This window comes from Anolis sagrei, chromosome 12 (genome assembly GCF_037176765.1).
Source record: "Anolis sagrei isolate rAnoSag1 chromosome 12, rAnoSag1.mat, whole genome shotgun sequence".
Taxonomy (NCBI): Eukaryota; Metazoa; Chordata; class Lepidosauria; order Squamata; family Dactyloidae; genus Anolis; species Anolis sagrei.
The window spans coordinates 22,249,814-22,262,555 of NC_090032.1; the positions used below are offsets into that span (position 1 = coordinate 22,249,814).

General features: G+C 40.6%; 2 protein-coding genes across 3 annotated transcripts; one reads left to right on the forward strand and one right to left on the reverse strand.

The window, feature by feature from the left end:
* Positions 1–210: 210 nt before the first annotated feature.
* On the forward strand, positions 211–10,504 carry ZFPL1 (zinc finger protein like 1). 2 transcript variants are annotated; one of them, XM_067472587.1, is made up of 8 exons: positions 211–279; positions 940–1,049; positions 2,087–2,198; positions 3,873–4,066; positions 5,280–5,355; positions 5,526–5,690; positions 6,654–6,786; positions 8,628–10,504. In XM_067472587.1, exons 2-8 carry the CDS (start codon positions 948–950, stop codon positions 8,812–8,814), a joined length of 969 nt encoding a protein of 322 aa, XP_067328688.1. In that variant the 5' UTR covers positions 211–279; positions 940–947; the 3' UTR covers positions 8,815–10,504. The 2 variants fall into 2 exon arrangements, with proteins under 2 accessions (XP_067328688.1, XP_067328689.1); XM_067472588.1 differs by lacking the exon at positions 211–279 and adding an exon at positions 462–531.
* A 28-nt stretch (positions 10,505–10,532) lies between these two features.
* Positions 10,533–12,515, reverse strand: TMEM262 (transmembrane protein 262). The gene is made up of 3 exons (XM_060757826.2): positions 12,339–12,515; positions 11,100–11,199; positions 10,533–10,609 (listed from the first exon to the last, which is right to left on the reverse strand). Exons 1-3 carry the CDS (start codon positions 12,513–12,515, stop codon positions 10,533–10,535), a joined length of 354 nt encoding a protein of 117 aa, XP_060613809.2.
* Between the last annotated feature and the right edge of the window lie 227 nt (positions 12,516–12,742).

Here is a 12,742-nt window from a genome sequence, read left to right on the forward strand (position 1 = left end):
CGCCATTTTAAGAGAGGCAAACCAAATCCCGCGAGAAGTCTCAACATCCCGCGAGAGTTGGTTGTCGCTTCTCTTTTCCCATTCAGCTACTAATACACAAACCACCCGGCGCCATTTTAGGAGAGGCAGACTGAATCCCGCGGGAGGTCTCGACATCTCGCGAGACTAGACCTCCTTAGTTTCCTTTTTTCCTGAAGCGACGGCTGGGTTGTGACGCCATCGGCGCGCGACTTTCCCGGAAGAGACGTGGCAGAAGGCGGAAGGAGGCTGAAGAGGAAGGTGAGGAGGGGGAGGCCTGGGAAAATAAGACACACCGGGGAGTTAATGCGGGTTGATACCGCTTTAAATGCCAATAGTCCCTTGATGTGGAATCATGGCAGTGGCTCATCAGAGAGTATTAGTATATTATTGTTGTTAATATGTATATATAATATATAATATATATTAATGTATATATTATTGATGTTACTCCTATATAGATCTGCTGAACTTGCTGACCAAAAGGTCAGTGGTTCAAATCCGGGTAGTGTGGTGAGCTCCTGCTGTTAGCCCCAGCTTCTGCCAACCTAGCAGTTTGAAAACATGCAAATGCGAGTAGAACAGTAGGTTCCGCTCCGGCAGGAAGGTAACAGCAGTCCATACAGTCATGCCAGTGGCCACATGACTTTGATAGTATGTACGGACAACACCGGCTCTTTGGCTTAAATTCACACGTGCATATTATTATTATTATATGAATAATTATAGCTATTACCCCTTATGGCTCAATAGCTAAAAATATTATTATATTAAAATGCAAATATTAAAATGTATTCCTACAAAATGCACATATCAAAATACACAGAACACTGACGGATGTGTGTGTGTATGTATATATATGTATGTATGTATATATATATATAGATATAATTGATTCCTTTTTTCTTTCTCCTGCTGCAGGCTCTGCCATGGGGCTGTGCAAATGCCCCAAGCGGAAGGTGACCAACCTCTTCTGCTTCGAGCACCGCGTCAACGTCTGCGAGCACTGCATTGTCGCCAATCACAACAAGGTAAAGTTGCTGTTGTTGCTGCTGCTGAGTGCACCAAGGGGAATGCCTCTAATAACACTGTTCTACAAATTTTCAGTTTTTCTTAGTTAAGGAAACGAAATGTGCCGTTTCTTAATTAATTTAACATGCTGAATTCAAATATAATAATTAAATGTGTTCATTGGCTCTGGTTTTTATGCAACAGCTATTTCAATTTTCTCCTCAATAGGTAATTCGTTAATATTATGATACTGCGCCTAACCTTACTGCATGTATATAAAACGTGAATGTTTACTAAATTTTAGTCCAATTATATTGCCAATAGTTTATACATGAGAAATATTTATTTAATTAGTCTATTGTTTATGTTTGTGCAGCAAGGAACTCTATTAGTAGGCCTAATGCAGTTGAAAAGTCTGAAAGTTGAAATGTCGCTTTAATCGTGACTTTAGTTTCTATCCTGTTTGCTTCTCTTGACTTTTCTTTTGTAGTCAAGGAGAGGATTCCCTCTTGCAATGCTCCAGCAGGAGTCTGACAGCATTGACGGAGTCCATTGGCCTTGATGTCTTTTTTCCATAGGGCTTTATTTACACACATGCGAGGCATAACGACAGTGAAAAGAACAATGGAAAACGATGTTTAACAATACTGTCTCAGTCTTCAACTGACTGACCCTCACTGTTCAAAAGTCTGGCCTTATAGAGGGCTTTCTGGCTTTTGCACACGGCACTCATACTGTGTCATCAAACTTTCTAGAGTATTCTAGAATCTTCCATAGTGTAAGTCGCAACATGCATTTTTTCAACCATACGTGGTCACGTGATTGCTTATTTCATAAAAACTAGAGCCAATATACATTTTTAAATGTCATTTTTGTTTTCAGCACCCCAAAATCATATAAGAACAACTATTTTCAGGCCCAAAACTTTTTCTCTGTTGAACAGTGTAATAGAGGCTTATGATTATATGATGATGATGATGATGATGATGATGATAATTATAATTATTATTATTATTATAATGGTGCTTTTCTTTTTCCTCCCTCCCTTGCGTTGCAGTGCATTGTCCAGTCTTACTTGCAGTGGCTCCAGGATAGCGACTACAACCCCAACTGTCGGCTCTGCAACACCCTTCTCTCCACCAAAGAGACCGTCCGCCTCGTCTGCTATGGTCAGCTCTTGCGTTTCGTGCCACTGTGCTTGAGCTAGGTCCGGTCCGGGGGGGGGGGGGTCACCCCAAAGGTCCGGGTGTCATCAGTTGGGAGCCTCCCCCCTCCAGAACCAAAGAGAGGGGCCATCTTGACTCCTGCACTGTGCTTATAATATAATATAATGTTGATAATATTATAATGCAATACAATATAGTACTACTACTAATAATATATTATAATTATATATTTTATATTAAATGGAATATTCTTAATAATATTACACTATATTGTTATAGTATTCTATCTATATAAATAAAAATGCAATGTTTGTTTGTGGGAAAATAATATATTGTTTATACTTATAATATTGATAATATTATAATGTAATACAATATAGTACTACTACTACTAATAATATGATATTATGATTATATATTTTATATTGAATGTAATATTACTAATAATATTACAGTATATTGTTATAGTACAATCTATATAAATAAAAATGCAGTGTTCGTTTGTGGGATTGACATAACTCAAAAACCACTGGATGAATGGACACAAAATTTGGACACTATATCCCTAAGAGACCAACGAGTGACCATCAGTCAGTGGAAAAGGACTTTAAAACCCCAAAAAACTAAATGACAGTACAGAAAAAAGGGAAGAGGGAGGGAAGGAAGGAGAGAAAGAAAGAAGAGAAAGAGGGAGGGAAAGAAAGAAGGAAAGAGAGAAGGAAAGAAGGAAAGATGTAGAGAAGGAAGGAGGGAAAGAAAGAAAAAAAGGAAGGAAAGAGAGAGAGCGAAGGAAGGAGGGAAAGAAGAGAAAGCGGGAGAGAAGGAAAGAAAGAGAGAAGGAAGGATGAAAGCAAAGAGCGAAGGAGGGAAGGAAAGAGACAGAAGGAAGAAAGGAGAGAAAGGGGAAGGAAAGAAAGCTAGAAAAGGAAGGAAAGAAAAAAAGAAGAGAAAGAGGGAGGGAAAGAAAGGAAAGAGAGAAGGAAAGCAGGAAAGAGGTAGAGAAGGAAGGAGGGAAAGAAAAAAAAGGAAGGAAAGAGGGAGTGAAGGAAGGAGAAAAAGAAAGGGAAAAAAAGGAAGGAAAGAGGGAGCCAAGGAAGGAGGGAAAAAAGAAGAGAAAGCAGGAGAGAAGGAAAGAAAGAGAAGGAAGGATGAAAGCAAAGAGCGAAGGAAGGAAGGAAAGAGGGAACGAAGGAAGAAAGGAGAGAAAGGGGAAGGATAAGAAAAGGGGGAAGGAAAGAAAGCTAGAAAAGGAAGGAAGGAGAGAAAGGAAGGAAGGAACGAGGGAGCGAAGGAAGGAGGGAAAGAAGGCGAGAAAGCTGGAGAGAAAGAAAGAGAAGGAAGGATGGAAGCAAAAAGCAAAGGAAGGAAAGAGGTAGAGAAGGAAGGAAGGAGAGAAGGAAAGGAAAGGAGAAGAAGGAAGAAAGGAGGGAGCGAAGGAAGGAGAGAAAGAGGGAGGGAAGATTGGCCACAGCAAAGTGTGGCGGGTACAGCTCGTGTAATATATAATATTAATATTGTGCTCTGGTAATAATATAAAACATTGTATTTACTTTTCCCTTGTAAGCCGCTCTGAGTCCCCTTTGGGGTGAGGAGGGCGAGCTGGGCCGCCTTTCCGTGGGTCCATGTCCTTTGGCTCTTTCCTCACGGGGGTCCCTCTTCTTCCTCTCCCTCCTGCAGACCTCTTCCACTGGTCGTGCCTGAACGAGATGGTGGCCCACCTGCCGAAGAACACGGCCCCGGCCGGCTTCCAGTGCCCCGGTTGCCAGGGACCCCTCTTCCCGCCCGCCAACCTGGTCAGCCCCGTGGCCGCAGCCCTGACCCACAAGCTGGCCTCCGTCAACTGGGCCCGCCCCGGCCTGGGACTCCCCCTGGTGAGAGCAGGAACAGAACTAGCACTATCAATATCTATTATGGTTGCTTATTTATGTATTCATTACTAGTGTTAGAATGCATTATTATTACTATTATTACTATTATTATTATTATTATTATTATGTTTATGTATACGCTTTTCTCTCCACAAGGAGACTCCAAAGTATTTATACACCTATTATGATGATGATGATGATGATGATGATGATGTGTATTTATGTATTTATTACTAGTATTAGAATACGTTATTATTTTTATGTTTATGTATACTCTGCTTTTCTCCACAAGGAGACTCAAAAGTGTTTATCCACTTATTATTATTATGTTTATTATGTTTATTTATGTATTTATTACTAGTATTAGAATACATTATTATTACGTTTATTTATACTCCGCTTTTCTCTCCACAAGGAGACTCAAAAGTGTTTATGCACCTTTTATTATTATTATTATGTTTATGTTTATGTTTATTTATATCCTGCTTTTTCTCTTCACAAGGAGACTCAAAGTGGCTATGTATTGATTATTCATATTAGAATGTATTTTTATGTGTGTTTATGTATTTATTTTTAGTATTCAAATGCATTATTATTATTATGTTTATGTATACTCCGCTTTTCTCTCCACAAGGAGACTCAAAAGTGTTTATGCACCTATTATTATTATTATTATTATCTTTATTTATGTATTTATTACAAGTATTAGAATACATTATTATTATGTTTATTTATACTCCGCTTTTCTCTTCACAAGGAAACTCAAAAGTGTTTATGCACTATTATTATTATTATTATTATTATTATTATATCCTACTTTTTCTCTCCACAAGGAGACTAAAAAGTGTTTAAGCAACTATTATTTGTATTAGAATGTATTATTATTATTATTATTATTATTATTTGAAACACAACAACATTAGTACACAGCAAACAAGATCACTATGCTGGGTGATGATGATGATGATGATGATTATTATTATTATATGCGTATTCCATTTCCACAAGGAGATTCAAAACTGCTATGTATCTATTATTAGTATTAGATTATTATTATTATTATTATTATTATTATTATTATTATTATTATTATTATTATTATTATGTATACCCTGCTTTTTCTCTCCACAAGGAGACTCAAAGTGGTTATCTATCTATTATTAGTACTAAAATGTATTATTATTATTACTATTATTATTATTATTATTCCATTCAGATTGATGAGATTGAGGCGGTTCTAGAGGCGGACCCTCACAACGCGACGGACTACACCGACTGGTCCAGTTTCACCAGTGAGTGGGGCCCCGATCGGAGTGAGAAACAGGTGGTGGGATCGAGGCGGCCGACTCTTGAACTTTGAGGGGCGGCTTTTTGTGTCTCTCCTTTGGGAAAGCGGCCCCGGGGTCCTTTCACTTGACACAGCTCAATGGGAAGGAGCCAACACTCTGCTCTTCTCCTTCAGCCCTGAGCTCCGAGGAGGCGGCCCACCAGAGTGCCTCTCCTGCGCTCGGTCCTCCTCCTCCTCCGCAAGCCTCACAAAACCTCAGCAATGGCGCCCTGATGCAGGAACCGCACACCGTCATCAGCATGAAGGACCTCAACGCTGATCCGGTCACCATCAACGCAGGTAGATATGTGTGTGTGTGTATGGGTGCATTAGAAAGGAGACCGTAGTGGGTCTGGCTGTCCTAAGCAGTCAACATTAACATAGGTATGCAGTAAGGCTGGGCGGTTTCATTCGTTAATTTCATAATTCGTTATTAATTTTTATTTAAATTAGCGTACGATCCGATATTGAGCCATACTGGAATAGTGTGAGGAGTTTTTTAGATTCGAAATGTTTTTTTCAATTTATTTCGTAATTATTTTGTTATTATTTTGAAATTATTTTGTAATTGTTTCGTAATTATTTTCGCATGCCTGGTGCAAGTTTTATAGTTGTTGTGTGTTTTATCACAGCAACAGTCAACAACAGAGGGAGAGGGAAGCTTCAGAAGTTCCCCCTGTCCCATTTGGAGGGTTTTTTTTAGCATATTGCGCAATCGCGTCCGCCATTAACTAATCGATTCGAAATTTACGAAATTTCGGAAATTTCAAAATTTTGAAAAAGGAAAATTTCAGAATTATTTAAAAATACCAAACGCAAGGGCCACCTAAAAACGAAACGAGTTTAGAACCAAATCTTTCCGTGGTTACCCAAGCCTAGTAGAAATGTGTGTGTGTGTGTATGGGTGCGTTAGAAAGGAGACCGTAGTGGGTCTGGCTGTCCTAAGCAGTCAACATTAACATAGGTATGCAGGTGATCCTCATCCAAGTCTGATGTCTGTAACTCAGTGTGTGTGTGTGTGCATGTGTGTATATACATATACACACACACACAGAAGGTGTACCTGCCACAGTTGCTGTGGCCAACTTTCCCTCTTTCTCTCCTTCTTTCCTTCCTTCCTTCCTTCCTTCCTTCCTTCCTTCCTTCCTTCCTTCCTTCCTTCCCTCCTGTCTTGCAATTTCTCTACATGATGTTGTTGATGTTGGTGGTGGTGGTGATGGTGATGCTCTTTTCTGGGGCAACCCCCTGCTTCCTTCCCTGCAGCCTCCTCTCCGCGGAAGGTATACGACACCCGGGAAGGCGGCGCGATGGGCAGATCCTCCGAAATCCGCATCGATTCGGACGAAGACAAGTACCGCCGGCGCCCGGCCCTCGGGTGGCTGGCCCAGCTGCTCAAGTGAGTGGATCGGGCCCATCAATAATGTCCAATCATGAGATGTCGTTAGCTTCGTTAGGTAGAGCAGACAGCCAAATGAAGGGTGCAGAGTTAGAGTTAAACATTAGGCCCAGAAACAATTAAAAGGTATAATAATAATAATAATAATAATAATAATAATAATAATGTGTGATTGATGACTTGGACTTTTAAATGGACAGAATAATAATTATTTTGTGTGATTGATGTGAACTTGGTTCAGACTTGAGTGATAATACAATAATAATAATACTTTCATGTGATTGATGGGAGCTTGGCTCGACTTTTAAATGGTTATAATCATAATAATAATAAGTATTATTTTGTGTGATTGATGTGACTAGAACAGGGACTCGAGAAAATTATGGGTGTTTTCCTTTAAGACCTCCAAACTTTCCTTTTAAGAACTCCTTTTGGCCCGAACAGGGACTCGAGAAAATTATGGGTGTTTCCCTTTAAGACCTCAAAACTTTCCCTTTAAGAACTCCTTTTGGCGACCGAACAGGGACTCAAGAAAATTATCGGTGTTTCCCTTTAAGACCCCCAAATTTTGCCTTTAAGAACTCCTTTTGGCGCCCGAACAGGGACTCGAGAAAATTATGGGTGTTTCCCTTTAAGACCTCCAAACTTTCCCTTTAAGAACTCCTTTTGGCACCCAAACAAGGACTTGAGAAAATTGTGGGTGTTTCCCTTTAAGACCTCCAAACTTTCCCTTTAAGAACTCCTTTTGGCACCCAAACAAGTACTTGAGAAAATTGTGGGTGTTTCCCTTTAAGACCTCCAAACTTTCCCTTTAAGAACTCCTTTTGGCGCCCGAACAGGGACTCGAGAAAATTATGGGTGTTTACCTTTAAGACCTCTAAACTTTCCCTTTAAGAACTCATTTTGGTGCACAAACAGGGACTCGAGAAAATTATGGGTGTTTCCCTTTAAGACCTCCAAACTTTCCCTTTAAGAACTCCTTTTGGTGTTCAAACAGGGACTCGAGAAAACTATCGCTGTTTCCCTTTAAGACCTCCAAGCTTTCCCTTTAAGAACTCCTTTTGGCGCCTGAACAGGGACTCGAGAAAATTATGGGTGTTTTCCTTTAAGACCCCCAAACTTTCCCTTTAAGAACTCCTTTTGGTGCCCAAACAGGGACTCGAGAAAATTATGGGTGTTTCCCTTTAAGATTTCCAAACTTTCCCTTTAAGACCTCCAAACTTTCCCTTTAAGAACTCCTTTTGGTGCCCGAACAGGGACTCGAGAAAATTATGAGTGTTTCCCTTTAAGACTTTCAAACTTTCCCTTTAAGAACTCTTTTTGACGCCCAAACAGGGACTCAAGGAAAATATGGGTGTTTTCCTTCAAGACCTCCAATCTTTCCCTTTAAGAACTCCTTTTGGTGCCCGAACAGGGACTTGAGAAAATTATGGGTGTTTTCCTTTAAGACCTCCAAACATTCCCTTTAAGAACTCCAAACTTTCCCTTTAAGAACTCCTTTTGACGCTCGAACAGGGACTTGAGAAAATTGTGGGTGTTTTCCTTTAAGACCTCCAAACATTCCCTTTAAGAACTCCTTTTGGTGCCTGAACAGGGACTTGAGAAAATTATGGGTGTTTTCCTTTAAGACCTCCAAACATTCCCTTTAAGAACTCCTTTTGGTGCCTGAACAGGGACTCGAGAATATTATGGGTGTTTTCCTTTAAGACCTCCAAACTTTCCCTTTAAGAACTCCTTTTGGCGTTCGAACAGGGACTCGAGAAAGCGGTTTCCCTTTAAGACTTCCGGGAAATAAAGAGACTCTCTTTGTCCCGCTCTCCCGCCCCTTCCTCCTTTTGCAGGAACCGCTTTGGGGCCCGGAAGCAGCCCCGCTCCCTGATGCAGCGCTTCGTGATCCTGCTCCTGATCGGCGGCATCGGCTTCCTGACGCTGGTGGTGGTGATGATGAAGCTGGGCCGGGCCTCGGCCGAGAGCGACCCCAACCTGGACCCCTTGTTCAACCCCCACATCCGGGTTGGGAAGCAGTGAGGGACTCCCTCGGCCTCCTCTTCCTCTGCTTCTTGTGGGACCAAATAGGCTCCTCTCCTGGCCCTTTTTGCGGGAGAGAAAGACTCCCGGGACCCTTTTGAAAAGCTCCGGAAAATCCTGCATCGTCCTGATGCAAAACAGACGAGCTGAGCGGCACCAAAAGGGGAATCTCCTCTAGTAGCAGACGCCGGGATCTATCTGATAAGGAAAGTTGACTGACAGCCACTTTCCTCTCCTCGTAAGATCCCGTTTTGAGTTGGTGTGGCTTTTGTGTGGGTCCAGAAGGAGGAGAAGGCCCTCCTCTTTGCTCCGTTCCATCAGAAAGTTGAGAGACTTTTGTGGGTTCCGGGATTCCTTTTAATGGCAATGGCGCGTCTCCTTTTCTCGTAATGGCGTTCGGGGTGGGGGGGTCCTATTTCCTCATTTCAGTTCTCCGGCCCCATTGATTCTCCCTTTGAAAGCTTTGGGTGTTTCAACCACGGAGAAATGCCTCGTTCGTTGTAACATCTCGTTTGATAAACATTCCCGGATATAATTTACGTTTGGAAGGAATTCCGTGCGGGAAATTCAGTGCATTTCTACGAATTTCCGCACGTCGTCTCGACTGAGGATAATGTGGACCTCTGCAATTTAATTTAATTTAATTCCTTTATTTACCCTAATTGGGAGGGACAGCAGACAGAAAGGAACGCCTAGCATTAGGACAGGAAGTCCCCATGCTTCCCCATCTACACTGCTATATATCCTTCTACACTGCCAGTGTAGATGCGTATAATCCAGTTTAGACAAAATGTGGATTACCTGCTTTCATTTTAAGAACTACCTTTGGCGCCCAAATAGAGACTTGAGAAAATTCAGGGACATTTCCAGGTTGGATCCGGAGTAGCTCTGGAGTGCTTCAAACTAGATTATTGCGGTCTTAAAGTGTAAACATCAAGAGCGAATATGCGTATTCGTCGCATAAATTTCCACATTGTCGATCTGGACCATATAGCAGTGTAGACGGAGCCTTGGGGTTATTTATGTAGACGATATTTTGATGCGTTGCATTCGGATCTATCTGTTCGGATCTTTTTCGTAGATGACGAAAAAGCTTTTGATAACTTCAAATGTGGCCCATTTGCTATCATAGAGTAGATAGGCCCGATGTAAAGCATTAGGCCCGTTCAATGCATGGTTCTAAATGGTTCTAACGTACTTACAAAACTAAAGTTCTGGTGGTGAAAATTTAAGAACTCTTTCAAAATTTAATTATTATTTCATTATTGGTGATTTTTATGACAAGAAATTAGGAACTGCCATTTACAATGAAATTTTGAGAGTTTTGTTAGAGTTCTGAAATTTTCACCACCATTTAGAACCATGCATTGAACAGGCCTATAAAGCATCATAAGGATTCAGTGAGGGATGCTGGGAGTTGTAGTTCGGAAACATTTTCGAGGGCTATATAACAGTTATTTTATTGCACAATATGGCTGCTCTTATGAGACGACTCCTGTACAATTTTGTCCAACTCTGCAAAGTTTGCAATGGACGGATTTCCCATCATCCCCTTGTCCACAGAAACGGTTTGTTCCCACAATCCTTTGTAACGAGTGACGGGGATTATGGGATATCTTGGGGATCCCGTTAGCAGGCCATCGCCTTGTTTGTTGACATTCTATTAAAACTCTCCTCTCGGCGAATCAGACCCGTCGGCTTCTATTTCTCGTTCTTTCTTAGTATTGCTCTTCTCGGTAGTCGATGGTCAAGTAGTCCATGCAGAATCGGGTCAGAAAGAGGCCAAAGTTCAAGGCTGGAGGGAGGGAGGAAGAGACCAATTAATGGCAACACAACAGGAAACAGGAAGTCGTCTTAAAAACCTTCCAAGCGAGGCCTTTTTGTTATATGGAAGTGCGTACGTATGTAAATTTGTTCCCTGAAAACCCCTTCAGTGGGTCGATGGATCCAGACCAAATGTGGTCCCGAGTATTCTTAACGAGCCAAATTAAAATACTAATGAGGTTTCGGCTTTGAAAAACCCACCCTGTTTGGGAATAAAGCCCCCCAAACATCGATAGGCAGTGCTGAGATGCAACCACAAGAGGGCAGTGTATAGAGCAGGCATGGGCAAACTTTGGAATTGTGGGAGTTGAAGTCCAAAACACCTGGAGGGCCAAAGTTTGCCCATACCTGGTCTAGAGAGGTGATTGACAGGAGGAGGGCCATGACGTTGCCATGGAGACGTTCCCGGAGACAGGAGGGAGCAGGCCTTAAAGGGACAGCGCACTCAATTCATTCCTTACCAATTGAGGTCAAAGCAAAGAACATGAGGACGCTGTCTTCCGCTTGTAAGGTGTAGATGGTGGCCAGCAAGGCCCAGTAGAAGCTGGTCACGTGGGAGAACTGCGGAAATAGGAAATCTATTATTATTATTATTATTATTATTATTATTATTATTATTATTAGAGACACAACAATATAAGTCCACAAAAGGGAAGATCACTATGCTGGATCACACGTCGGACACTTCCCAAGTGTCTAGGACTGTGATTATTATTATTATTATTATTATTATTATTATTGATGGTTCCTGGGGTCCCTTCCAACACTAAGAATCTGTGGTTGTTGTTGTTGTTGTTGTTGTTGTTGGTGGATGGTCATTTGGGTCCCTTCCAGCTTGGATTGTAAGCTTCTGTTGTTGTTTTTTTAATTCCCTTGCAACTAGGATTGTATGAATCTATTATTATTATTATTATTATTATTATTATTATTAAGTAGACACTGTTGATTGGGAGTCTATGATTCTATTATTATCTTTACTATTAGGATTATTGGATTGCCCTTGGTGCCCCTTGCTATGGTATTACATTATTATTATTATTATTATTATTATTATTATTGTTAAGTAAAGAGTCTATGATTCTATTATTATTATTATTATCTTTACTATTACTATTATTATTATTTGATTGCGCTTGTGCCCCTTGCTATGGTATTACTCTATTCTTCTTCTTATTATTATTAAGTAGAGAACCTATGATTCTATTATTATTATTATTATTATTATTATTATTATTATTATCATCTTTACTATTACTGCTATTATTATTAGATTGTCCTTGGTGCCCCTTGCTATGGTATTACTCTATTATTATTATTATTGAGTAGAGAGTATATGATTCTATTGTTATTATTATCTTTACTATTACTATTATTATTATTATTATTATTATTTGATTGCCCTTGCTGCCCCTTTCTATGTATTACCCTATTATTATTATTATTATTATTATTATTGTTGTTGTTATTATTATGTAGAGATTGGGTGGCCATTGGTTGGGAGGGATTCTATGACATTATTATTATTATTATTATTATTATTAAGTAGAGAGTCTATGATTCTATTATTATTATTATTATTATTATTATGTAGAGATTGGGTGGCCATTGGTTGGGAGGGAGTCTATGACATTATTATTATTATTATTATTATTATTATTATTATTATGAGTGATGTATAGAGACTTCCTTTGGGTGCGCACCAGGAGGACGAGGGTGAAGCGGAAGCTCATGAGGTCCCCCCTCTGGGAGACGAGGAAGTGGTAGAGGTCCCCGATGATGATGCCGGCGTGGATGGAGAAGAGCACCAGGGAGCCAATGGTGAAGATCACCTTGTTGGGGAAGGTGAAGGTGACGAACGGGTCCTTCCAGTGGATCATCCTCCTCCTCCTCCTCCTCCCACGCAGGTGACCTCATGCCACCACCCATGAGGTCACAAGGACACACGGGTTCTGGAATATATGGTTATGGTACAGTCACACACTATGAATGGCCTTCATCCCACCCTCATTGGGTCCTCATGAATTACTATTATTGTACAGTCACACACTATGGCATTCAGCACGCCTTCATTGGTTTATTATTATCATTATTTTTATTCATGTGT